Raw genomic sequence first — 27,271 nt, forward strand, 5'->3', positions numbered from 1 at the left:
GCCAGGTGAAGGAGGGGCTGTTTTAGTCTCATAGGTTAAATTGGGGGATATAATTAACAAAGAAGATATTATCAATCATTTCTGATTTTTCAAAGGTTCAGTATCTGGTGTATCCATTACAACTGTGTCTCAAAATAGCCACTGAAATTGATAATCAGCTCAATTTTCCATTAATCAGCTGAACAAAACTTGTGAAACACTAGTGAATTATGGACCATGGCTTGAAAATATTTATATTAAACTTCATCACACCACACCAGTGCTGACATTTTAAAAAGTTTAATAAGCTGCAATAAAATAAGGACCCATGGAGTACATAGAGTCCATCACAATGCATAAAAGAAAGAAAGCTGCACAGAAAAAAGGTAAAAGGAATAATCACTTTCCATTGATTAGTCAAGGAAATAACAGACACACACAAGTATGATACAATTTCCATGATAAAATAGCCCTAACTGTTATAGGTTTATGAATTACTGGAAAGAAACAGAGTATTACCTTTTGTATACATTTAAAATGTTCTTCAGATGAGGTATATAACCATTATCTAATGACACATTTTAACCAACAATACACAACAGACACATTCTTCTCCTAACATCACAGCATTTTCCAGTGCCCCGAAGAGAAGAGAAGGATATACAATCAAACCCTTCCAAAATACTACTTATCATACATTGGGTTTGGATGACAATATCAGGCTGGTCAAACATGGGGAGGAAAAATCCCCATAATTGATTCTTGAGATGGGATAGAAAGGACTGCTTTGGATAAAGAAATAAAGAGACAATGAGTGGATAATAAAAGGAATATAAATTAATGCATAGAATGTAAAATTGCCAAATGCATTTATTGGCTTGTTGAGTGCAAGACATTGCAAGGGCTCATTGAACTTTCTCCCTAAGCTTTCACGTACGCTATTGGAAAATAAAATAATTGCAGAAGGTTAGAATCCTGCTTCCTATGCTAAACCTCCTGTAGCAACTTTGTAAGAGAATTGAAGACATTATCAACAAATACAGGCAGGAGTTAAATTTCTGGATAGCAGAAAGTGGATGCAAGAATTAGCAGAAAGGAGCTACATATAGGATTATGCCTTAAGACAGGCAACTAATAGATTTCCAGAAAGAAGAATGGAGCAAGCGTTTCCAACAGCCCAAAGCACATGAAAATCACACACTTAGGAATGTCCACACAATCCCATCAAAATAATTATCAAACAAAAGACACTGATATCCTAAATAACATAGAGTGATCTAAGGAGTGTTAAGAGAGAGCGACTAGAGAACATAAAAGTATGTTCCAAAGAAATAAAATAAAATAACTTTTAGAGAACCCAGAAAAATGGGACCTAAACTCAATCCAGCATCTGAAGATTTGGAGTGAGATTAAGAATTGACAACAATCAGCTGCAAATGACAGAAAGCACCCCAACATTCCCCATATGTGCCACTGCTACCCCACCCCCGCCCAGCTTCTAATAAAATCTCCTTTTATTCACTATCCCTGAGTCCATATCCCCAATCAATACATTTCTTCTGGGTTGCCAGATTCCCTGCGATGATGCCCAAACATGGAGTAAGACTGAAACATAAGCTGTTTCTTTCTTTAGATGGCAAGACCACTGAGGAGAAGCAGGCATTACTGAGATATGTGCACCCAGGCATATGGCCACCCATATGCCATTTTATCACAAGAAACATTATTACTAGAATTCTTATTGCTTTCAAGTGCTGTGCCTAAAAGTGCACGTGACCAAGCAGTTTTCAAAGAACTGTGCTCAATAGTTGAATTTTCAAGTCACTTCCATAGAAGCAAAAAACAAACAAACCATGTCATGCTTTCAGTCCATTTGATGTAGCTTTTACAGAGATGGTCAGCCTGTGCCTGTGCTATTCTCACTTTAGCCTGAAGGTTTTAAGAATTTTAATAGCTGAATTCCTGTCTATTATATACACAGCACTTGTTCTAATGCAAAGTGTAGTCTCTAATGGTTTTATAATGCTTAATATAAAGATTTATGTATTAGAGGTGCTGGCTTTAACATAGAGGAATATTTAATGATGAGTGTGAAATATTTAGCCCATGCACAGGCTTACATCTCAGTTAAGATCTAGGATTTTGATTTTGCAGCATAAATTCCAGATCATATGACAGTTCTTCTGTTTAATGCTATTTGAAGTATGAAACATGCCTTTATTTAAAAAAAAATACCACTACCTTTCTATCATATTGCAAACAGCACTCCTGAGACTTGTCAGCACAAAATACAGGAAATAAATATTTTAAAACTATTTCTATTTACATTATTATTCTTCCATTTTGTGACTACCTAGGGAGAAAAGGCAGAATTTATCCTGCACCTAGGAAAGCATTTTAATCTCTAGCCAGATGCTGTGCAAACACAGCATCATGCCCATATGTCTCTATTACACACACATATAGGTATATATTCACATTACATCCGAATGTAATGCAAACACACACGTACACAATTTAGAAACTTTTGATAGCGATGTAAAAAGTTATTTATGTAAATGATTACATACATGCCAGAAAAACCATTCAGACTCCATCCATTTCTAATTATTTAGGAAGCCTGCTAAAAAAGCAAGCTTTTAAAGAAGAGAACAGTTTACTTTCAATGCAAATTTGGAACTCCTGAGATTATCCTAAGATAGGTATTCTGCAGTATTCTGGGATAGGCAGATATTGTTTAATATTATTAAAAGGAGCTGTTGCAGGATATAACCTGTTCCCAAAAAAAGTTAGTCCTTTATAAGTGGTCACTTAACAACTGTATGAAGTTATGACAGATTCAAAAAAAAAGTTACTTATATTTGTCCTAGTAGTTACAATTGATGCAGCACCCCTGCAGTCATATGATCACATTTTAGGCATTGGCAAATGGATTGCACTTATAACCAGTTGCCATGTCCCATGTTCCCATGATCATGTTTTGCAATTACTTTGCATCTTCATGCAAAAAATGCCCATCAGATAAAATGAGTTCACACTTATGACTTTGCTTAATAGCCACATGGTTCATTTACCGACCATGGTGACTCACTTAATGACCTGGAAAAAATGGTTGTAAAATCAATTCTGGTGGTTGGTGCCTCAACTTATGACTATAATGGCTTACAAACAAAGTTCCAGTCCACTGTAGTTGTAAGTGAAGGATTACCTATACAACTATCTTTTGCGATTTTGTGAATGTCAATGGTCCTCAAATGGCTCTCCAGATGTTTTGAAATTGCACCCAAGGAGCTTACTACTATTGGTACTATGTTTTCTTTTGTTAAAATTATTCTACTTCTTTTTGCAGATCTATTGTATTTTATTATTTTTCCAGTTCATTATTATTATTTCAAAGTAAAACACATACATGTTGAGAATATGTGTTTGACAGGATGAAAGAAAAAGCCATAAACAGAGAAAAGTGAGTGCTCCAATTGTTGTAGAAGTTACTGTTATGGACAAAGGTGTGAAGGTACAATTCCTCACTTCATGTACTACATGAGTTTAAGCTAGAAACTACTGAATGCATTAGCATGCCCAAACACAAAGAATCAAGAGTTTGATAAAGAATAGGATTACTAAGAGAGAACGGAAGCATGCCAGTCGGAAGAATTGTAGACAAAGAAAAAGACCACAATAAGAGGGATAAGATGCAAATATGATAAAAGTCAAACAACAGGACAGGTTTGGGGATTTTTTTCTATGGTAATCAAACTTGAAATTGCACCTTACATACCTAATATCTATTAGATGGGGGAAAGGTAAAATGCAAGGCACATAATTACATCTGTAGTTTCTAAAAGAAAAGTCTGACCCAGCAATAGTACAAGCCAAGTTTCGAAGTTCATTTTAATGAAGAGACTCGAATATCAAAAAGAAGTGTTTTGAAGGACATCCCAAGGAACTCTTAAAAAAAGGTATTTGAATATTAGAGGCTAAGCATCTCTGCCAGGTATGAACTGAGTGTCACTGGGACTGAAGAACAGAGCACTACATCTTCCAATTAGATAACACTTTGTTTTCTTTTATCTCAAGACTTGTTAGCTCTCTATACCAAGTTGCATATATTTAAAAAAAAGTACCTAAACTGTTTTGAACTGCTTGGTTAATCTCTTCTTTCCTAATATTTTGATTGTATACATAGAAAAGGCATGTCCAGTTGGTAGCCAAGAGCACTCAAGTATGGGATGGCATGGCCTTCTCCAAAAATAGTAAGAAGCTGAACTAAAACTATCAGCAACTCTGGGCCTGGCAACCGATGGATTTCTCAGAGTTATGCAACTTTGTATGTGCAGCAAAACAGGACAGATTTGAAGCTGAAACATGTTACATAATGCTAACACAAGGAACATTTCAGACTCCAGACCACACAAGAACTGGGACAGCACAGGTGGTAGAAAGATTTTATTAGCAGAGATCTAAATCAGAATCACTTATCTTGAAGTGATGTACCAAAGATGCCCCAACTACCCAGCAGTTGGTTAGGAAGCAGCCCTGGGCAGAGGGAGCAGGAAGTTTTATGCATATCTGAATGTAATAATGTAAAGTTGGGGGGGGGGAAAGATTTTTGCAACCCCTTGCCATCACCATACACATACATGTGCTCACACATTACCTTAAATATTTTTAATACTCCTGGTGGAATGTCTAGCACATTTGATATTTACAATTAAAATAGCAACCAGACAAATTCATATGAATCTTTACAGAGAACATTAAGCCTAACCTGATGCCTATGACAATTAATTTTATACATCGTGATTTAAATGAAAAGAGAAGTTAAAAATCAAGTCATTTTAAAATATTATATAAAATGGGTCCACCCTGATATGTCTTGTAGCTTTAGGGCACCCTCTCAAGTCACCCTTGGATAAGAGGGTGAGCAACAGGGCTTCATATTTTCAGACACCAAATTCCAATTTCCTTGATCAATGAGAAACTTTACAACAGCTAGTTATCAATTTTCTGCCTGCAGTAATGAGCTTTGGTATAAGAGTACAAATGCTAACGTACTCTCTATCCTTTAAAAAAAAAATCAATTTCCTCACACATTCATTCCCCCCAAAAGTGTTTTTTCCCCCTTATATTCAATAACCCCCTCACCGCCTGGAAAGGCTGGTTCAGGCCAGTTAATACAATAATGCATAAAGATGTTTGAGTTTGTTGTTCTCATCTGGTATCCATGGCAAGCTATTCTGAAAGGTCAAACTATCTGAAGGCCTTCCCAGGAAGCTCTCAGGAGTCAAACATGGCAAACCTGAGGAGGTCTGCACAAGTTTCTAAGCAATTATCTAGGCCAGGGGTAGGCAACCTCGGCTCTTTTATGACACGTGGACTTCAACTCCCAGAATTCCTGAGCCAGCTATGCTGGCTCAGGAATTCTGGGAGTTGAAGTCCATGAGTCATAAAGGCCGAGATTGCCTACCCCTGATCTAGACCTTTGTTGTGGCTTAGCGAGAGCTACAAAAATAAAATAAAAAGCTGGTCCTTACCTTTTCTCTCTAGTCTCAGAGCAAAAGGAGTTACTGTTACCCCCCAAATGAGCAGCACAAGACAGGGTGTTTTCTTTGAGAAAACATTGCTTTCCCTCTGATTTGATCCAAAACAAATGTCTGAACTGGAAAAGTGACTATTGCATATAAAGTTAATGAATAATGGGTGAGCCTACACTCTTCTTGGGGGGGAGGCAGAGAGAAATTTAGTTCATGTTAAGTTGCAACCCATATATTTGTGAAAGTACCAGAAAGTTCCAGCTGCTACTTTATTCACAACCAGCATTATCATGTTTTTACTTTTTAAAAAGCCTTCAGATACCTGAAGAACTCTATGGAAAAGGAACTTACAGCAACTTCATAGTTTAAAGATATTTTAAAAAAATCTTCAGCAACGAAAGATCTCTGACAAGAGCATCTTCCAATGCTTTTTCTTTACAGATACTTTTTTCTTGAGATCCATACACTTCATTTTAGCATCATAATATGCCTATGAATTCAGGAGTATTTTAAACAGGGATTTCCCCCCCCCCAAAAAAAACCACCCCAGGAATGTTGGGATAAATACATTTCAGAACTACTCCAACAGAAATTGAGGCAGCATTTTAAAATGTAGCCTTTAAGGTGTTTAAGGTATAGAGCAAAGTTCCATGAGGCAAGCAATCTCTACTTAGAGTAACATTTTCCATTCATCCAACAAGACTAGTTTCTTGGGTAGGCCAAGCATGGCTGATCATCACTGAAAACATAAAAAGATCTTTTTGACACAAAACCTGGCTAGCTTATAGCCAAATCCTAAAGCCCAAAGTTACATCACATAGGTAATTATTAATAACTTAATTATAAAATCCATCATTATGACCTGCTAGTGAAGAATGTAATTAGAGGAAACAGCTTTGGGTTTAGGCTTCATAATGCCCTGCTCAAATTAAACAGTGTCAGTATGCTACAATGCACAAAAGGAAGGAAACGTTCCTGTCTGAAGCTTAGCAGACATGCCATCAAACTCTGTGGGATGTGCATGACAGGTGGTTCTCTTTCCATTACAGTACAAGTGCATGTGCATTAACCCATAAACTGCTAGCTTCAAATCAAGCAGACAAATTTATTTGTTTCCTAAAATGATAAATAAGGCACTGTACTTTGAACTGAAACCGTCATGCTTCCAGTTCAACTCCAGGAACTTTCAACTTTTCTTTCTCTGTGATTTAGAAAAATGGTGCTCCTCTCTGGATGCAACACAAATCGAAGGCTCCTTAAAAAGCAAGAGGGAGTTGGCCTTTAGCCATACCCAAACACCCCTCCCTCCCTCCCTGTTCAGCAGTGGAACTACCGAAAGAAAGAGGAAGAGTTTCTATGACACCCTTCCTACCCAAGACGTTGCTACTTTGCATCCAGTCGCCTGCGTTTGCTGGGAGAAGGTTCTTTCTTTGCCCTCAGCTTCCTCTTGCTCCGAGTTTTGTTCCCCTGAATTCGTTTCACTGACCTGGTGAGAGCTTTCTCACTGCTTGCCTTTTTAAGAGACTGATTGGGGGGATCTCGCACCATTTTCTCCTTTAGAGCCTTTATAAGCCCTTGCTGCTTAGAGAGCAGGCTGGCCTTTTGACTGGTATTGGCTTTCCCCATGTGGGTGGGAGCCTTTTTTTTCCCAGCTTGTGAGTCAATTAGTTTCTTTGACTTCTCATTCTGAGAGGTGTGCTTACTATTTCTTCCTGCTGCTGTCTGCTTTCTAGTAGCTGGAGCTCCCACTTGCTTCACTTTACTGACTTTCTTAAAAGAAATTCTTTCCTTGCTTGAAGGACTCAACTGCCCCAGGGCCAGCGTCCTGATATTCTCATTTGGTGTCTTCTTTTTGCTTTGCTGAAGGTTGCCTTTAGTGGAGGTGTCCTCCTGTAACTTTCCTTTCCCTTTTCTCCCCTTTCCTCTTTTTTCAATCAGAGTGGTTTTAGTAGGAAGTTGGATGGCTTTCACTTGCTGGGCCAACTTGGGGGACATCAAGGGTTTAATGCACATGCTCTTGTTGCTTGAATTGCTTTCGGCCAAGAGGTGCTTGGACACAGAGTCATGCCTCTCCTGTTTGACCACTCTATGGAATCCATGAAGTTTGCCTCTCAAGTTGGAATATTTCCTCAAGATCCGTGAGCTAGTCTGCACCGGCATGCTAGGAGAAGGCTGGATGCTCTTGGGTCCAATACATTGTGCCAAGCTGACTTCAGAGGGAGATGTCTCCTTTGGACTGACAATCTGCTCTGACTCAGTCTGATCACTATTCTCTCGAAGTCTGGTCCACAGCTTTTGAATCTTTATAGTATTTTTTGCTGGGGTCATAGCAGCAAACTTCTTTAAGTGTTTCTTTAGACGCTCTGCTTGGAGAGAACTGGGATAGATGCCAGAAGAACAACCCTTCTGGAGTGGAAGCTTCATGAGAGGAATGTCTCCTGGAATACGTGTGTTCAGCTTCTTCACAATGACCAGAGATTTGGTTTCAGTTGTCTCCATAAACCATTTACAGATATTGGATATATCAAAACTCTTCATGAAAAGCATCTGAACAGGGGACAATTTCTGGACGTCAGTGGATCCTTTAAATTTTCGAGTCCTCTTCTTGCTTTTCCAAATCTCTTTCAACTTGTCAGATTTATTCTTGACCTTTGGAGCTGGCTGAGCCTCCTTCTCCAGCTGAATCCAGCCTTTCTGAATCTTCATATAATGGGCATTAAAGTTAGTGATGAGCTCTTGGTTGTCTTCCTCAGCACACCATTCCACAAATCTGGGCTTGTCAGAAAGTACTTTTATGCTGTTAAAATCAACAGAGTTTTCATTTTTTGCATTTGGTTCATCTGCGACAACAGGATCTGCTGATGTGGTCATGATATCAGAGTTTGCTTGTACAATTGTTTTTTCTGATGTATTTTTTGTGGCAGTGACCACATGAGATGTAGTAGGAGTGTGTCTCAAGTTATAGAACTGTAGGGCTGGTTTCTTGCATTTCATTGTCTTCTCTGGCCGTACATGCTTGCTACTAGGACATGTGAAGCTACTTGCTTCATGCTGGTTGGACAATACTTCAATAATATTCATAGGACTGTCAGAATTCTCTAAACTTTCTGGCTTTAAATCTATCTGCTTTTTGGTCTTATCAGACATCTCTGTTGGAACATGAACACTTCTCTTGTCAGAACTGGCTTCTAAGCAAATTTCAAGCATTGCTGCTGGCTTATCTTTGTTATCTTCTCCATTCTGGCTTCCTTCTATTACAGATTCCTTTGCCATCAGTTTCTTATAGGTCTGCCTTATTGTGATGTCATTTCCCTCATCTGCCTGCTGTTCAATAGATTTGCTACTGTCATTTAGCAGTGTGTGATGGAGTCTGTCATTAGGAACACACACAGATGTTGCCCCATCAAGATGTACCTCTCTCTTAAAACGCTTAGCACCAGGATTTTTAGAAAGCTTTATCTGTAGCTGCGGAAGCTGAAGAGAGTTGGAAGAACAGGGTTGTTCAGAACTGTCCTCTGTAGGCGCCAGAGACTGCTGGCTTCGAAGACAGCGATCTGAAACAATGTGGGTTTTTTTCTCCCGCCTTCGTTTTTTGTCTATGTTTGTTTTGGAAGAAGTCTCTTTCTTGTCCTTTTCTGATGTTTTGAGCTCTACTGGAATTTCACTATTAGCCTCCATTTCCTCATCAGACTTGGTGGTCTCACTGATGTCTATTGTATCATTTATATTTTTCTCTCTCTTATCTTCATTGGCATCCACAATGGGCAGCACATTTTTACATTCAACAGAGAGTCCTTCTTTCAAATTCTGGGAATTTTCAACACTGGTTTCGAGTGTGTTAGTACAATCCAAACTGAGAGGCAGCTTTGCTGCTTCTAAATTGGAAAGCAGCTGGGGAAGCTCCACATCCATTTTGATAGTTGCTACCACTGAAGGTTCTGCAGAAAGAGTCTCTGAAAGTTCTAGGTCAATATGAGCAGGAAGTTCAGGCACCCCACTGGTAGGATGAATTACAGGAGACATACTCCTTGGGCTGGCAACAAGCTGCACAGGTGATACACTGTTGGGAATATAGGGAATCTCTGAAGGAAATGTCATACAAGGTTCCAGAACATCTAGAGCAGGTGGTACTACTGAGGGTTCTGCCAAGTCTATAGGGGAAAGTAGTGGGGGTTCTATAGATGGTGATACATTTATAACAGAAGCAGGCTCATCTAGTGGAGGCAACAAGTCCATGCTATTGGCAGATACTTCAGGCATCAACAGATCCATGCTAATATGGGGTTCTGGTTCTATCAAAATTGGCGGTTCTGGGATAGTCACATTTCCCAAGAACAGAGAAGCTGTTTTATCATTAGCAGCTTCTGAGACAGAATGTACAACAGAGTCTGCTATACTGTCACTATTTTCTTTAGGTCTATTACAGTTATAAGAATCAGAGCCAGAGCTATGTGCCTCCAGCATGCTAGTACTGTCTTGCAAGTCCCCTTCATTCTGTTGAGGAAAAGAGACAGTCATGGTCTCCAGTGAAGACACCAACAAGCTGTCTTTATCTGAATGAAAAATAGGGCAGGGAAGTAGAGAAACAGGCATGGTAGCTTCTTCAGCAAGACTAACCTCTCTCTGTTTCAGGACATTGACCTCAGAAGAGATGCTTTCATAATAGCATTGTTCAGGTCTTATTTCGTTGAAGGAATCTTCTTGAATAGGGGCCGTTGTGGAAGATCTTTGATCATCATTGCTACCCACAGGTTCAGCTGCAGCCAAATAGCTGCCACTTGGAAGAACAGTGCCCTGGATAGGACTTGTTAGCACCTCAGGCCTTGTTTCCAGGGTGTTCCCATTCTCCTGTGAATGCGAAGTCTTGGCCAAGGTGCGAATAGTAGGAAGCTCACAACACTCACCATTGTAGTAATATCCACGAGTGCTCTTCCTTGCTGTCTTTCTTGCTGATACTGTCTTTTTATTCTCATAGTGACATTCTGTAATTGGTTGGCTAATATAGACAACATCATATTGATTATCATAGTCATTTATTCTTAGCCCTGAAGACTTCTTGCTTTTACGTGTACTTTTAGCAGAAGCTGAAATACTCTTGACCCGGGAGTGCCCATTGGTGGTTTTGTGGTGCACTGTTGGCATGGAATTAATAGGCAGCCAAATGTCTTTGGCATTCTCCACATGAGTCTTGTCAACAGGATGCATGTGGCAGCCTCCCTTGCTTTTCCCTGAAGCCAGATAGTGATTCTCTACCTTTGATCTTGTTTCTTGGTCATTGATTTCAGTATCCTGGTACACAGAGGCTTTGGAGCTGCACTGCAAGGCATTCTCTTTGTCTGCTCTCCGTGGAGAGCTAGTGGTGAAAGCTGGCTCTCGAGTTTCCTCTGAGAAAGCTTTGAAAGGGTTCTTCAAAGAACCTACCCTATTCTCTAAAATCTCCTCATTAATGTGTACATTTGTTGCTTTCACAGCTACATAGCCTCCCTGTAAACCTCTACTTTGCACCTGATCTTTGTCATCTTCACCTTTCCTAACCCCCATCTCTTGCTCAGTAGCGGAGGTCTGCCCTTCCAGATTTTTAATAGAGTGATGGGTATTGGAGGCAGTGAGGTACCCTTGGGTGGGACTATCTCTGGGACTTATAGAAGTTGTTCTAATAGTTGGAAGCTCAGGGAAGTCTCTTCTGACAATAGAACTGAGGTTTTCTCTTCTGTCTGTAGATTTCAGTTCTGAAGCATGTTTCAGTGCATGGCATAGTATTCTCAAAGAACCACGGGCCTCTGATGGTTCTGCATCCAGCAACAGAGGAAGTTTTGACTCAGAGCAAGAGGTTCCACGCTCCTGGTTCTCAATATGATATTGGCTGCACCCTGAACTACAAGTAGACACATCCATATTTTCAGGTCCAGATAACTGCTGGCCCTCATAGCCTGTTTGTACTTCAGTGCAGATGTCATTCAGGACACGGACGAAGTGTTTCTGGTGGTATGTGCACAGTCTGACCATAATTTTTTCCAATGGAGATTTCGGCTGGCCAAGAGAATCTATTGCTACTGCCTCTGCTGTCCCCTCACTAAAGAAAGAGAGAGAGAGAAAGAGTCAGTATAGTACAAAATTCAGGAATAAAATTCACAGTGTAAATGGTTACAATTCTCTTTTCTGTCACAATTGAGTTATTCGGAAAGACAGTATCTTTAAATTCTACTGTAATTGAGCAAGTAGATAACACAAAATCCCAAACAATATTAATATTATGCCTGAATTTCTTTTCTGGTTTCTGTCCATTTATGTATAACTCAAGCATTACTACTACCTGAATATGACCCTATTTACAACATAATCCTTAAGAGTGAATCTAATGAGGTGGGAGAAACAACTTGAACAAATTAGTATGCAATGACAAGCATTACCCACAGTCCCAGTGTGGTATAAAGGCTTGGACTGGGAAGATCCAGGACCCAGATGTTTTTTAGAAAGCTTTTGACCAGCAATTGCTCTTCAGTCTCTTTCAGGCCAGCCTACTTCAGGCTGATTTCTTGAGTAAAAATTGAAGGAAGGGGCATGACTTAGCGGGGGACACCTTTACCTTTTTTTTTACCTTGAATTCCAGAAAGAAAAATGTGGTAGAAATCTAATAAGCAAAACTTAATAATTTAAAAACAGACCTGGATAATATTTACAAAGTATATAAAACCAGGTGAGCTATTTTCATTATTGCAGATTCTGAACAAATAGGCAATACAATACATCATTCTAAACATGTGATTAAAATCTCTTCAAAACATGCTGCAAAGTTTAATTGCATCAAAGGCTAACACCTTAAGAAAATATAAATTCCTTCATAAATTCAAAGTTTCCAGCAGACTTCAACTAAAATCTTACCAATTTAAAAAAAAAATAGCATGGAAGAATATTTCTAAGTATATGGTTGGGAGGGGGAATGGTTTATGGGTGCTAAAACTTAATGAATTCAGAATAGCATAAATATTCTGGCCAGAATATTGGACAAAGTCTCTTCTCCCAAAGTAAGTGGTGAGGTTTTTCACTTTGATATAATTTAATGGCCAAACATCTTGGGGTAAAAAAATACATCAGCCTAAAGAAGGCAGCAGTCATATCTACAGTACTTCTTACAACAACTGAATAATAAAGTAGTTTTTAGTCTTTGGAAGTTGCATGGAAAATGTGATTTCACCTTTCATTTATTTCTTAAAGATACATTTCGTTTTCAAAGGAAAGGAGTTCCTGTGGATTTTATTCCACTAGTTATTGTCAACTATAGGGGGTGATGCTCATCTCCATTTCAAGGCCATTGAGCCAGGGCTGTTCGAAGACGTTTCCACGGTATGTGGCCAGAATGACATTGTAGAGTGCTGTCTCCTCCTCAGCGAAGTGGTACCTATTTATCTACTTGCATCTGCATGCTTTCAAACTGCTGGGGGAGTGGGGGGTAGAAGCTAGGCAAAGACAGGCATTCACCCTGTTATAAATTGATGAACTAAATAATGTGATAGTTATGCTTAATAAGCTAAAAGAAGGGGATAAAGGAAAAAAATAAAAAGAGCAGCCTAATTAGAACCTTGTGCTTGGGTCTCAAACCTGGGCTGTTGGCTTTCTAGTCAACAAGCCCAGCATCTTAACTACTGAGCCATTGTGCTGCTTATTTTCTAAGAGAGAGTATTTATTGATCCCATATAAAAAGCATTTCATATTCGGATTATTCAGATCTCATTCTTATAAGTAGTAGAATAGGTGGTACAGTAAGCATGTTTCTGGGCTATACCACTTCTTATTGCAAGTAAGAGCATAAAGTAATGTTGTGTTCAATATTACAAAACTATAATCTGCCTATACATAATTAAATACTACAGAGTTCTTTCTAACTTACAAATACCCTATGTTACTTTTGCATGATGATCAATCACACTGAGCCTCCAGCTGGATTCAGAAGGGGTATAGTTCAGAGACAGGATTATCATTGGAGAGAACTAGATCTCATTATTAGCTGGAAACAGAACATGGTAAGTTTAGATTGTAAATTTCCCCCTACGGAATTCACTCCACGGAACTTTCTTGCAGCTTGTCACAATAGAGACACGGAAATTATATCGGAGAAATTATATAGAGTCTGTATCCTTACATGCACACCTCAAGCAGCTGACATTCATAAATAATTTTGATTCTCAAAAAAGGACAATGTTTTGTTTCAACAGTAGAAGACAAAATGACAAATAGATCTGTGTAGTGTTTTGGACTTGAAAGTAAATTAGTGCCTTAGAGCAGATGGAGATGTTTGTGTAATATTTGAGATGGGCAGTTTTGCTTTAGAAAGTTGCAGGCAGATGCTATAATAGCTTTCCTACAGACCCTAAAACATTTTTTGCTTTTGGATATAAAGCCCTGCTATTAAATCTCTGAGTGTTTCGCAAAAAATCAAATCAATAAATCTGTAAGGATTTATATTTCATCTCTAGTTATCAACTATGGAAAACCCCATTCCTGCCTTCTCTGGATTCTGTCATACGATGAAGGGAAGGGGGTGAACAAAGGGGCTTTATGGCCCTCACTTCCTTCAGTACACTTCAAAGAGACTGGATGTGGATACCACCAAAAGGACTAACCATAACAATGGGGCTATTACTTTTCATGTACTCCTCTCTGAAGTCTACCTCCTGCCGACAGTGAGAGAAAGGAGATGGGAATGTAATGCCTGGGACTGTCGCTGGAAGAAGGGGGTGATGGGGTGGGGCTACTGGGGAACCCCTTAAAACCTTGAATGGAAGAACTTGGACCCCAAGTCCTGTCTAGAATGCCTGCAACCAATTTCTCTTAATAAAGATGCCTGTTGGAAGAAAGATTCCAAGAGTTCTGTATTCTTAAGATGCAAAGTGGGGTGGGTCCTTACAAAATCAATAGTTGTATTTAAGAGCAGCAACAAAATGATGTATTCTGCTTAAATGAAGAAAGTTTGAATAAACAGAATTGGGTTTTCTTTTGTAGAAACATGAAGTTCATCAAATTCAGGTGCTGATACACATTTTAATTCTACCATTTGTGGTGGTGAATCCCAGGATTCTAATAAAAAAAATCTAATTTTATCCACAAGCCTTAGATTTGTTGGCCTGTAACACAAACTACATTTACCAAGTTCTCCATTTGGTGATTTAACCTAATCTGTCCAGCTCAAAGGTAATATAATAAGTAATAAGTTTAATACAGTAAATTGATGAGCTAAATAATGTGATAGTTATGCTTAATAAGCTAAAAGAAGGGGATAAAGGAAAAAAAGAAAAAGAGCAGCCTAATTAGAACCTTGTAATGTCCTAAAATAATTTAGTGTTCTTAAACATAGAATAACTAATCAAAATTAAGATAAGATTAACCATAAAACCTGCTGGTGTACAACCTGATGAAGTAGATGAGCATAGAAAAAATGGAATGTGTGCCCTATATATACACAGATACAAAGAAACTATTATTGTGAAGCCTTACTGCGCTCAAAGAATCAAAGGTCAAAGAATACGATCAGCACAAAATTTCATCATTATTTTAACGTGTGTGTCTATATAAAATCTTGAGAATTAATTTTCATTAGCACACACCATTCCCCAAACTTGTAACTTTTTCATTTTACAAACTCTTATGTACAATTCTTAAAAATAAAGAAATTATGGCTAGCTAGAGGTTTATTGACCTTGTTTATTTGTTCTTTATTTTGTTATTTTTATTTGCAACCTTTTATGTGTAAGTCTTACAAATAAATTATGACTATTAAGAATCACATGTATGGTATAGTTTTATATTTCTGTTGAGTGACTGCAATCAACAATACTTCATGATTAAAAAACTCTGAAGAACCATGGGGAAAAAAATCCTAGGGCACAGTTAAAATACTGTAAATATAATTTCTCATTTATTTGAAGAGCTCAACCACAAGCACACTGGAGGAATGCTAGACTATATTGAAATTTAATTTTAAGTAAGTTTATTCTAAGGCTAGCTTCATGCACTCATTTCAATGGAATTAACCACATGTTTTGACAGCTGATAGTGTTTCTTTAGGTAACAAAAAGCTTGAAAGCTCCATGACAAAACAGCAGTGGTTCTGGATTCCAAGCTACACTTTTTATTGTTTCATAAATTTAAACATGCCATATAATTTATAGCCCTAATTTCCACCAATTCCTTTAAGAAAAAATAAAACCTAAGTTACTATAACAAAAGTATTGTTTCAATGTTTTCACAAAAAAAGTGGATGTCTTTTTTCAGATTGAAGCTGCAAAGGTATGTCAAGGATTTAGTAAAATGTAATATTGATTTAACATCCTCCAGCACATCTCGAAGGTAGTCTTGGATTATAGCCAAGCCATAACTTGATGAGTTCTGACCCCAGAGGGAATTTAGTTTCAGATTCTTCAGTTCTACTTGTGCTTGACACTTTAACAAGGAAAAGCAGACATCCCAAAATATAAACTCTAAAAGCATTATCAGTAAACAGTAATAATATGCATTTATTTCTCTTTTCTACTATCCATATATCTTCCTTTCCTATACCAAAAAAAAAAAAAAAAAGGAAAATGGACTTTAAATCCAGGCTCCCAAAATTTTGAAATTCAGACTTATAAGAATTAAATGCATACTGTAAATAAATATTTCACTTAGTCTTATTTCTGATAAAAAAAACTTTCCCACAAGAGAAAGTTTTGTCCTCTTTCAATTTCTTGCAGAAGGCAGGTTTCATCTTTTTTTTTAAATTATGTTTTTACCTGTAATGACTGGCTGTTAGGATGCCCATCAAAGTATGGCTGTTCAGCTGCCCTGTTCCGGTTTATATTTCAGAGAGAGAGGAGGAAATCAAGGAGAAAGGGATTGCAGAGGTACGGATGAGAACAGACAAAAGGGAGACTCGGAGCCCTATGCAAACCTCCACCAGTCGGAGAAGAAGAGTTATGAATGGCTATATAAATGTGTAATAACAATAAATTAACATATTTATAACCCAATCTAAAGTTATTTGATAAAAATTCATGTATTTTTAAATGTGACTGAGCCCACCTTATATCTTCTTATTCTACTTAGGTTTTTTTGTGGCAAGAAGATACAGAGGTCCCCAACCTTTTGGGCACCAGGGACCAGTTCCGTGGAGAGAGGTTTTTCTGTGGACCAGAGGGTGTGTGGTTTTGTATGCTGCTTGCATCTCGCGAACGGGGCTTTGCTTGTTTGTGTGGCCCAGTTGCTGGCATGCTGCAGACCGGTACTGGTCCACAGACCCGGGGTTGGGGACCCCTATTATAGATTTAATATAATTTTGTTTTAATTTTGAAGAAGAAAAAGATAATAAGGAATAGACACCCAGAACAAGGAGGCTATGCAACAAGTACTCAGAATGGGATTAGAGTATATGAATGGGATATGGCTTCTCATGAGGAATTATTTGGATTTGTTCAAAACATTGTTTTATTTTCACACCACTTTTGTGAAGTAAAGGGAATAAAAGTCAAGTCAGGAGCTGTTACTTTTGGGGTGTTGCCCTGTGCCTCTAGAGTAGAATTAAATTACAATTAAGCTTCACTCTCTCCCTTCTAATATTCTGGAAACTCTTCCAGAAAGTGTTCCATGAATAGTTTGTTATGATTATCTTTCCCCTGAATTTATTTATTAAATTTATGTTATTTTAATTTATTATTTGAGGCAGCTTATTGTAGTGATTAAGGTATCAGACTAGTAACTGGAAGATCATGATTTCTAGTTCTGCTTTAAGCATAAAGCCAACTCGGTGACCTTGGACCAGGCATTCTCTCTCAGCACTAGAAGCAAACAATGGCAAACCACTTCAGAAATCTTGTGAAGGGACTTGTCCAGGTAGTTGCCAGGAGCCAACACTGACTCAAAGGCATCCCACTCAAAAAAAAAAGCTAGCATTTAGTTTTGTAAGATTTTATTTCATTAGTATTAAAATTAATTTAATTTTCATGTAATTTTGACTAATAATTAGTTGTTTTTAATTAGAATTAAACTTTACTCCCTCCCTTCTAATATTCTGGAAACCTCCAAAAAATGTTCCATGAATATTTGATTATGATTAATAGTTTATTTATAGTTACAGTGTATGTATTATTGCTATAGATGCTTTTTCTTGACTCTTTTGAAAAACCACCATGAGTCTGTATTGATTTGGCAGTGTACAAGCAGAATAAATAAATAAATAATCTATTTTTGTCGACAAGCATATAATAAAATATCAAGAGCGAAGCTATGATTTCTACAAACAGAACTGTTGCCATGCAACTGTCATAGTGCTACAATTAATGCGTTTCAGAATTTGCTGTACTGTGAAACTGTCTACATAGTAAGATGTTGAAACATTGGTGGAAAAACAGAGCTGCCCCTGATTGATTTTATGTTTTCAGTTAGAATGGTTAGTACAAATATCTACATCTACACTTCAATTTTTTTTTCCCTGATTCTGATCTGAAAGATGCACACAGATGATAATAAAGGCACTGCAAAAAATCCGTAACCTGACAAAATGTTTTAGGGTGAAAACCAAAGATGTAGCTGAAGTTAAAAAATATAGCAAGTTTCACTTTGGATGTTTTGGAGGATTTATTCATAGGAATAGAATTTTTAAGGTTAAATACAGTCAATTTAGCTCATGGTTACACAATCACCAAAACCCGTTTCACTTGGTACACACTTATTTTTTGTCTTGCTTAATAAAACCTAGGAGTATGATTCTCTTCCAATTACAGGCAGGGAAAGGAGATACAGTAAACGTTCCTTACCAAAACTGCCGTATATCCACACACACACAAAAGCCCACTCCAACCAAAGTTTCTCACTATTCAATATATCTAACCTTTTCTCTTTGTTTATTTCACTGGAAAATCAGTTTCAGATTACAAGTTTACAGGTATGTAAGAAGCAGCAGTAGAACAAAAGTTCAAGGCTAAGTGTTTCTGTTCCTTTCAGATCATTTTAAACATCACAATTATAGCTCTATAAAAAAAATGAGAGAAAGCTATAAGCTTGTATCTCCCATTCCTAGATTTTTATATACCAGTTCAGATTTATTTCTTTCCCTTCTTCTGTCTTATGCTTTTCAGAAGTCCAGCTGATTAGCAGAGGCAGCCCCAGCACCCTGCTGGAGTTACAGCTTCCTCCTATTTAAACTAATGGGGCAACAAAAATTTAAGTTTTAGGACATTATTTGAGGAGGTTATAGTTCAGGATTATTAAAAAATAAAGGGAAGAAATATAAAGTTGCTTTATTTGATCAAAATTAAAACAGATATGTGGTTATTTCTGGTAACTCTTAAAAGACTTTTACTGGTTAGGACTGTACCATGAGGTTTTAAGGATTTGTTTATACGTAAGAGATGAGATATGGGAAGAAATCACTTGTTGTATTTTAAGAGAAGCTGATAAGGAACAATTGTGTATATTTATTGTATTGAAGAGAAAGTTATTTCTTTATATATTTCTTTTTTTCTTTACTATATTCTTATTTTTTATTTTTATTTTACACATTCTAGTTTTTCTTTCTATTCTTTTATTTTTCTTAATTTGTATAAGCTTCTATCTTTCAAATTGTAATGTTTAATAAAATTACTATTAAGAAAAGAACAGCAGCATTAATTCTGTAAGTGATTTTTATTTTACTTTTCAAGAAGGCTGATCAATGTATCGAAAGTATATTCCTTGGTTATAGCTTGATATATGCCTCATCTTCCTGAAATGGATTGATTGCCAAACAGTGGAACTGAAAAGGACTTCTAAATATGCTATGGGAACCAGGGAATACATAAGAAGAAAAGGGGTAAGTTGTCTATCTAGTGCCAAATGTAAACAGCGATAGTTCTCCAGGATTGGAAGGGAAGAGAATCAAACATATTTTGTTTACTGTAAAGATTCTGAAATTTCCTTAAGAAGTTGCTGGCTTTATTTTCATTTCTTCTTCTTGTGCCATATCCGTTATTGGACGTTGGCGATCATGTTGGCGATCCTGTTTTTATCAGCAGCCGCATGAAAAAGTGCTGCTGAGTTTTGTCCAAACCGGTCCCTTAGATTTTGAAGCCACAATGTTCTTCTTCTGCCTGGACCTTGTTTGTCTTCAATCTTTCACTGGAGGATTAAATGGAGTATGCCGTATTTTTCTGGGTGTCGCATCATATGTCTGAAATATTCTAATTTTCGTTTTTTAATTATTTTGATGATTTCCCTTGGCTTTCCCAGGCGGCTTATCATCTCCTTATTTTATATTATCCTTATTTTCATGGACACAGCTAATCATTATTTTACCATGCCTCCAAAATAGAGGTTTTAAGATGTTTTATTAAAAAAAAATTAGTCTTCTTCTATTCTACCTGCATCTAACTCAGTTCAGATGGGTAACTCTCTCTAAACTAAATACACATGTACCTGAGTGAACATTCATTCTGGAGTGTTCTGCTTTTCCCCTCTTTTTCCATACAACATTTGAATCACCAGCTGTGACGCATCTAACAGCCTTCTTGTGGCTAATTGAAAAACATTATTATTCAGTCCATCCCTTTAAAACTAGGGGAGGTTTATATTCTGAAACATTAACCCACGTACTGCTTCCTTTTCAAGGGCTTTGAACAATGGTCCATCTAATTTTCATGCTCATCAAGGACACTGGAAGCTTTCCTATTTTCTCCCCTTAGGGTAGTACAAACACCACTTCCTTGCAAGCTGGCTCCATGGATAAAACCATAACAGCATGTATAGCATCTGTATAACACAAATCAGAAATAAGAGTCTAATAGTGGATAAATTCATAAAAAGCTTTAAGTAAAAAAAAAATCTGCTTGTAAAATCTTCAACATTATTGCACGATAACAATTTAAGCCCAGAGAGACTAAGCATTGTGTGCTGCAAAAGTACATATAGTAAGGCAATTCTGGTTAACACTTTGATTGATTACATGCCATAAAGTTGGTGTTGACTCTTAGCAGCCATAGATAGATTTTCTGCAGGATGATCTGCCTCCTTTAAGTCTTTCAATGAGGCAACCTTCATTGCTGTAATTGAGCCCATCCACCTTGCTGCTGGTTGTCCTCTTTTTCTCATTCCTTCTATCTTTCCCAGAGTTAAGTCCAGAAATAATAAATAATAATTGCAAAAGGCAGTTTTACTTGGAATAGCTTTCATTCTGCAATGATACCTTTAACACCATCAAACAACATATACCTATCCCAGTTCAACAGGTGGATAAAAATACCAAATGCAGTCTGAACATCTGGGTGGCTATGCAATGAACCCATAATTAACAACATATGTTCAGAACATGATTAATTTGATCCTGATCATTTGTGCTTCAGATGAGAACTTTGGATCAGTTTGTTCTATGATCCATGTGTTTGTTTTCTTGCCAATCTATGGTATTTTCAGGAGTCTTCTTCAACAGCTAGCAAAGGATCAATGTTTTTGCTATCTTGTTTCTCAAAGTCCAATTTTCCACAAAATGTAACAGTAAAAAGTACTGCCTGAATACATTATATTATTTTGATATAGTGTATTTATTCAGTATTAACTAGAGATTATTAATACTCAATGGGTGTGATGGCTCGGTGGTTAAGGATGCACAGCTTGTTTGAGACTCAAGCACCGTGTGACATAGTGAGCTCCTGTTACTTGACCAAGTTCCTGCCAACCTAGCAGTTTGAAAGCACGCAAATGCAAGTAGAGAAATAGGTACCACTTTGGTGGGAAGATAACGGCGTTCCATGCACCTCAGCATGTAGTCATGCTGGCCACATAACCGTGGAAGGGTCTCTGGACAATGCTGGCTCCCTCAGCTAAGAAACGGAGATGAGCACCACCCCTTAGAATCAGACATGACTGGACAGTATTTATCAATACTCTAATGTTTATATAACACAATTCTGATATTTGTAGGTATAGACGTACTCAGTTATGTATTTATTTATTTAATTAATTCAATATAGGCACCACCAGTCTCCAAATCAAGACTCAGTGGCTCAGAATATAATAAACCATAAAAACAGAGTATAAGACAAAAGTTCAATAAGATATAAATCAACTGAGCAGCTCTGTCCAACTTAATCTGGTTGGTTTAAGGTCTGGGAGAACAATCAGATCTTCAAGGCCTTATAAATATCAACAAAGTAGGAATCACATGAATTTCAGGGGTATCTTATTACAAGGGCTATGCTGCAATACAGAAGGCATGCATCCTGGATCATGTTTGATTGAAGAAACCTAGAGCACACCCACTTTGCTGGCACATATTGGCCAGGCAGAAACCATGGCAGATGCAGTCTCTCCAATAATCAGCCCTACATCATATAAGGTTTTATAGATCAGGGGTCCCCAACCCCCAGTCTCTGGACCGGTACTGGGCCGTGGCATGCCAGCAACCAGTCCGCACAAACAAGCAAAGCCCCATCCATGGGATGCAGGTAGCACACAAAACCATGCACTCTCCGGCCTGTGAAAAACCTTTCTCCACGGAACCAATCCCTGGTGCTCAAAAGGTTATAGATGACCAAACATTGGACGAATACTGGCAATCAGCACACCTTGCAAAGCAGGGTTGTCACATGGGCACATTGAAGCATGCACACCATTTCCCATATTGCTGCATTCTGAATCACCTGCAGCTTCTGAGTGGCTTTCAGATGCTTGGCAACTGATTCATATTTATGATGGTCACAGTGTCCCAGGGTCATGTGATCCCCTTTTGCAGCCTTCTGATAAGCAAAGTCAATGAGGAAACCAGATTCAGTTAAGAACTGAGTTACTAATTTAACAACTGCAACGATTCACTTAACCAATGTGGCAAAAGAAGTCATAAAATGGGATAAAATTCATTTAACAAATTTCTAACTTACCGACATAAATGTTGGGCTCAATTGTGGTTGTAGGTTGAAGACTATCTATATACCCACTTACCACACTTTTAATGGGAAACTTGTACCTGTTTTACCGACATTAATCTTTGCACTGTTCTATCCCCTTCTCTCCTTCTGGTTGACTCAAAAAAGCCTCTCCTCTGTCTCTCTTTCTCCGTCCCTTTCTCTTTCCCCATCGTTTTCTCTCTCCCTTTCCCTCCAAAACCTCCTCCTTTTATATCCTCTTTTCTCTCTCCCTCCTCCTTTTCTCTTCGATGTAGCTGCAGCGGACTCCTTTCCCCAAGGCTGCACGTTTCTCTGTCTCTCTTTCTCTGTCCCCTTCTCTTTCCCTGTCATGTTTTTTCTCTCCCTTTCCCTCCAAAACCTCCTCCTTTTATATCCTCTCCTCTCTCCCCTTTTCCTCCTTTTCTCTTCAGTGTAGTCGCAGCTGACTCCTTTCCCCAAGGCTGCACGCTGCTTCTGGAAGCACCAATCAGCTGGAGCCCCACGCTGATCTTGGGCACTCAGCAGAGCCCTGGCAACACTAGAACTAAGGAGAAACTTCCTGACAGTTAGAACAATTAACCAGTGGAACAACCTGCCTCAAGAAGTGGTGAATGCTCCAACACTGGAAGTTTTTAAGAAGAGAATGGACAGCCATTTGTCTGAAATGGTATAGGGTTTCCTGCCTGAGTAGGGGGTTGGACTAGATGACCTCCAAGGTCCCTTCCAACTTTTTATTATTATTATTAACACTGCAGGTCCAGCTGACTCTCCCACAGACCTGTGCAGTGTTGCTGCCATTTCAGCTCATCCCCCTGCTACACTTTTACATTTTTTTACAGTGCTTTTCAACCTGTTGTATGTGTACCACCTGCCAGGTGCCGAAGTACCACCAAAGGTATGCGTACCACAGGTTGAAAATCATTGATCTGGAGTACATTGCAGTAGTCAAGGTTATGATGGCATGAATGACTGTCTAAAGGGTCTCCTTATACCGGAAGGAATACAACTGGTGCATCAATGAAAATGTGCAAAAGCCCCTTTGGCTACAGCTGCCCCCTGCTCTTCAATCAGGAGCTATAAGTCCAAGAAGACCCAAGATAGTATGACAATCTTAAATGGGGAAATGCTACCCCATTCAAGAGTACAGAAGGAAAACCCCCACAGCCATTTGTTCTTGGTAGGACTGAGTCATGAACATCTCAATATCTTTTCCAAGATTTTCCCTGCTTTTCTACCAAATCTTACTCTGTAATGTATTTCTTGACTTCTGATTCTTTGACTGTCAATCCTAAAAGGAAGAAACCATTCACCACTTCAGTATCTTCACTGTCAGTTCTATGGCTGGTTGCAGTACTTATTGTCATTAGTCTATTTAATTTTAGTTCTGTTACTTCACTGTGCTCCTCAATTTTCATTACTAGAGCATCCAGAGCTTTTGCATTTTTAGCTCTCAAGAATAGTGTCATCAGTGTAGCCAAGAGTAATATTTCTTCCTCGAATTTTAAAACCATACTCATATTCTTCCAGTCCTGTTTTCCTCAGTATATATTCAACATAATGTTTGAATAAATTAGGGGACAGTATACAGCCTTGGCTCACTCCTTTGCAGAGTGATCTAGAGTCAGTCTGTTTGCCATATTTCGTCCAGATTTTGGCTTCCTGATGTCTTTGCTTTCTTGGCGTTGACTTCTCTTCTCTTCTTGGCAATTTCCAATACTTATTCTGAAAGCCAGTTAGCTTTCTTTGGTTCTCTGACCTTTGGCTTTTATTTTTACATTTATTTTTAATAACTTTTTAAATTTGACTCTACTGTTCCTCTTGTTCACTAATAAAGAGGTTCAGTGATTCCTTAAGGTCTCCTTGAGAATGGTGGGTAAATGCTCAAGATTATTTCTAGAAACTGGTTGGCTTTATTTTTCCACTTTTAGATTGATTTGTAACATGCAAATGAGAGGTTTGTGACCTGCTCCACAGTCAAATTCTTGCTACTTCTTTATGGATCTTTTCCACCTTCTTGTACCAATAACATATTAAATTTGATTTCTGTGTCTTCTGTCTGATGATGTCTATGTATAGAAGAGTCATTCTGATTGTTGGAAGTGTTAGCAATGCCAAAATTACTGGACTGGCAGAAACTGTTGTTTTCCAGTTACGTTTTGTTTTTTTAGGCTATATAGTCCAACAACTACATTTTCCTCCTCAATATTTCCAACTTCAGCATTCAATCTCCAACTATAAGTAACACATGTTGCTTGCATGTACTGCTAATTCAAAGTGAACTTGACCACAAAATCCAATCTCCTATTGGTCTGCATAAGGGCATGAAGCACAAACTTGGATATTATGCAAAGTCTAATTGATATTGTTTTGCCATTGACTGCATTGTACTTAATGACTATCCTTGCTATATACCTCCTGAACATGAAAGCAATACCATTTTTTCGTCTTCTTTTCTTTGTCCTGAGTGGTAAATAGTATGGTCTTCCAACAAGATCAAAAGGTTAATTCCACTCCAGTGCAATATGATGTCAATGTGTACTTGATTCATCTTTCACTGTACTAAGCTTTTCCATGTTCCTGCTTTTTACATTTCATGTTCCCAGTGTAATTCTGTCTTTGCAGCTTCAAATTTTCTTTTCTTGCATAATACCATCAGCAATTAGATGCTCCAATGGCTTTAAACTAACCACATTATAAACATCATTAGTACTCTGAATGATCCTCAACATATGTTAAATGTTATCCAACGTGAGGGACCCAACACCCTGCACTATAATTATATAATGTAACAATCATATATTGCCAATGGATGTGGTTTTCTTGATAAAATACAGAAGTGGCTTACCATTGTGCACTGTGAAATGATTCCTTTGCTGTTGTGACTAAAGTGATTATCCATCTCTAGCATCTTATCTTGCTGCTGTCCAATAAAGTGCTTGCTTGCTTTAAGTAGGCAGCTGGTATGAACCCCTTAAGTGACTCTGTTGAGATTACATACTTCATTCATCCCTCATAGGAACACCTTCCTCTCTGCCATATTGAGGTAGCACAACAGGACCTGAGTGAGAATTCACATTTTTGTCTACAGATTCAAAGAAAGTTGTGCTACTCTGACTCATTTGCTTGATTTATTTGTGACATTTGTATGACAATTGGAAAAATTTTACACGCGCGTTATCCACCTGGCATTTGTTGTCAAGACCATATCTCCAAACAGGAGGTCTTAGATCCTGCAGAGTTCAGCAATATTGAATCTCTGATTATTAGAGCCTAGATGAGATGGATGGGACATACCATTAGAATGGATCACTGCTATATAGCCTTACCGGTTGTTCTATAGTGCCTAGAATCTGGGAAAGTTCACTACATAAGCATTACAAAGAAGCTATGAATGTGGCAACCAGCCAAGAGAACTAGAAGCTGCAGCTGCTGATAGAACCTACTGGCAAACCCTGTGCTATGAAACCTCCACCAGTTTTGAAGATAGGTGACTCCAAAAACTCATAGAAACCCATGAATAGCATCGCAGAATAACATCCAAGTTATTACAACAATGGTCTTTCAGTGACCCCATTGTGCTAGACTCTGTGCTTCCAGACTGGGACCATAGAGTCACCTCCTGTCCATAGATGAACTGCACAACATCATATCTTCTTTGTGCCTCATTGTTAAATTGTCTGGGTAATCTATCAAAAACAATTCAGTTCAAAAATAAAATATAAAGGCATGCTCTCGAAAGCAAGATATACTATTACCAGAGTTTTTAAAGGTCTGGGTGAACAAGGGCACCCCATGATAGAATTAAGCAAGACTGTCTAGGAAAACATTTCCATAATAATTTCTGCTACAAGAACAACAAAAAAAAAAGTGGGAATTTTGAAGGGGATCTTTCTGGTAAAGTAGTCCTAAAAGCTTTAGTACTTAAGTGTTAAAACTTTAATCTGGTCCTAGAAATAACTGGGACAAAAGACTTGTACCATGCTCAAACCAAACAATGTTAGTAATTCAGTGGCCCTTGTTTGGAATAAATGAAAAATCCTAACTGCATTACACGTTACTAATGTATGAATACTATCATCAATTTTCTTCTAAGTAAAAAATACAATATCAGTCAAACCTGAAAAACAATGCTTTGGGCAACAAGTGGAATCACTTCTGAAAGGTGTTTATTGTATGGAAAGAACTGTATTTCATATCTCATTCCCTTGCAGAGGTCATTCCATAAGATAACCAATTAATGGAAATAGGCCTAAAATATTAAGTTTCATGTACAAATGATTGTGTTGTTCAGGTTTCACTTTCATTATCATCTTGTTCAGGAAGGGAATTTCAATTGTTAGCCTACGCTGATTAATGTCAGTGTTCAAGTTGGTTTTCCCCAAAAGTAGTTGGTTTACAATGTTGGGGTTTTTTTTTAGAAAAGCAAAGCATTGTTTTCTTTCAGCAAGACAAGAACACAGGTATCTCTTCACAATATTCAACAATTAGAGAACATAGATCATACAGACAGTGATAAGCTAGCTGCTAGCATCTACCACTAAAACCCCAAACTGAAATTAATTTTGAAAAATTGGACACATTCTCTCCTAATGAAATAATTAGGATGTACCTCATTGGTTGGAAGAAAAAATAGAAGTTGAATCCCTTTTCTCCCTCTCAATAAGATTAAAGCACGACAATCTTAAACTTGCATCTACTCTATAAATATACTATTCACTCCTTTAACATTTATATTTAAGATCTGCAGGTTTATCTTATGTAAATGTTTAAAACTTTACGTAGTAATACTATACAAATCAGTTGAGAGTTGTGGATTCCCTATATGCATGGGTATTTGAGTAAATTATAAGCCCAGTATTATTAATGGTCTTTATA

The 27,271-nt window shown here is 37.8% G+C and overlaps 1 protein-coding gene across 1 annotated transcript in view; it reads right to left on the bottom strand.

Annotated features, from left to right (window-relative positions):
• Positions 1 to 263: 263 nt before the first annotated feature.
• Positions 264 to 27,271, bottom strand: part of LCOR (ligand dependent nuclear receptor corepressor) — a 72,924-nt gene continuing 45,916 nt past the window's right edge. Inside the window, exon 6 of the mRNA XM_039331152.1 lies at positions 264 to 11,586. Within this exon, the coding sequence (XP_039187086.1) occupies positions 6,897 to 11,586 (4,690 nt within the window). The 3' untranslated portion in view covers positions 264 to 6,896. The remainder of the gene's footprint in view (positions 11,587 to 27,271) is intronic.

This window comes from Crotalus tigris, unplaced genomic scaffold (genome assembly GCF_016545835.1).
Source record: "Crotalus tigris isolate CLP2741 ecotype Arizona unplaced genomic scaffold, ASM1654583v1 scf7180000024434.1680833, whole genome shotgun sequence".
In the NCBI taxonomy this organism is placed as follows: domain Eukaryota; kingdom Metazoa; phylum Chordata; class Lepidosauria; order Squamata; family Viperidae; genus Crotalus; species Crotalus tigris.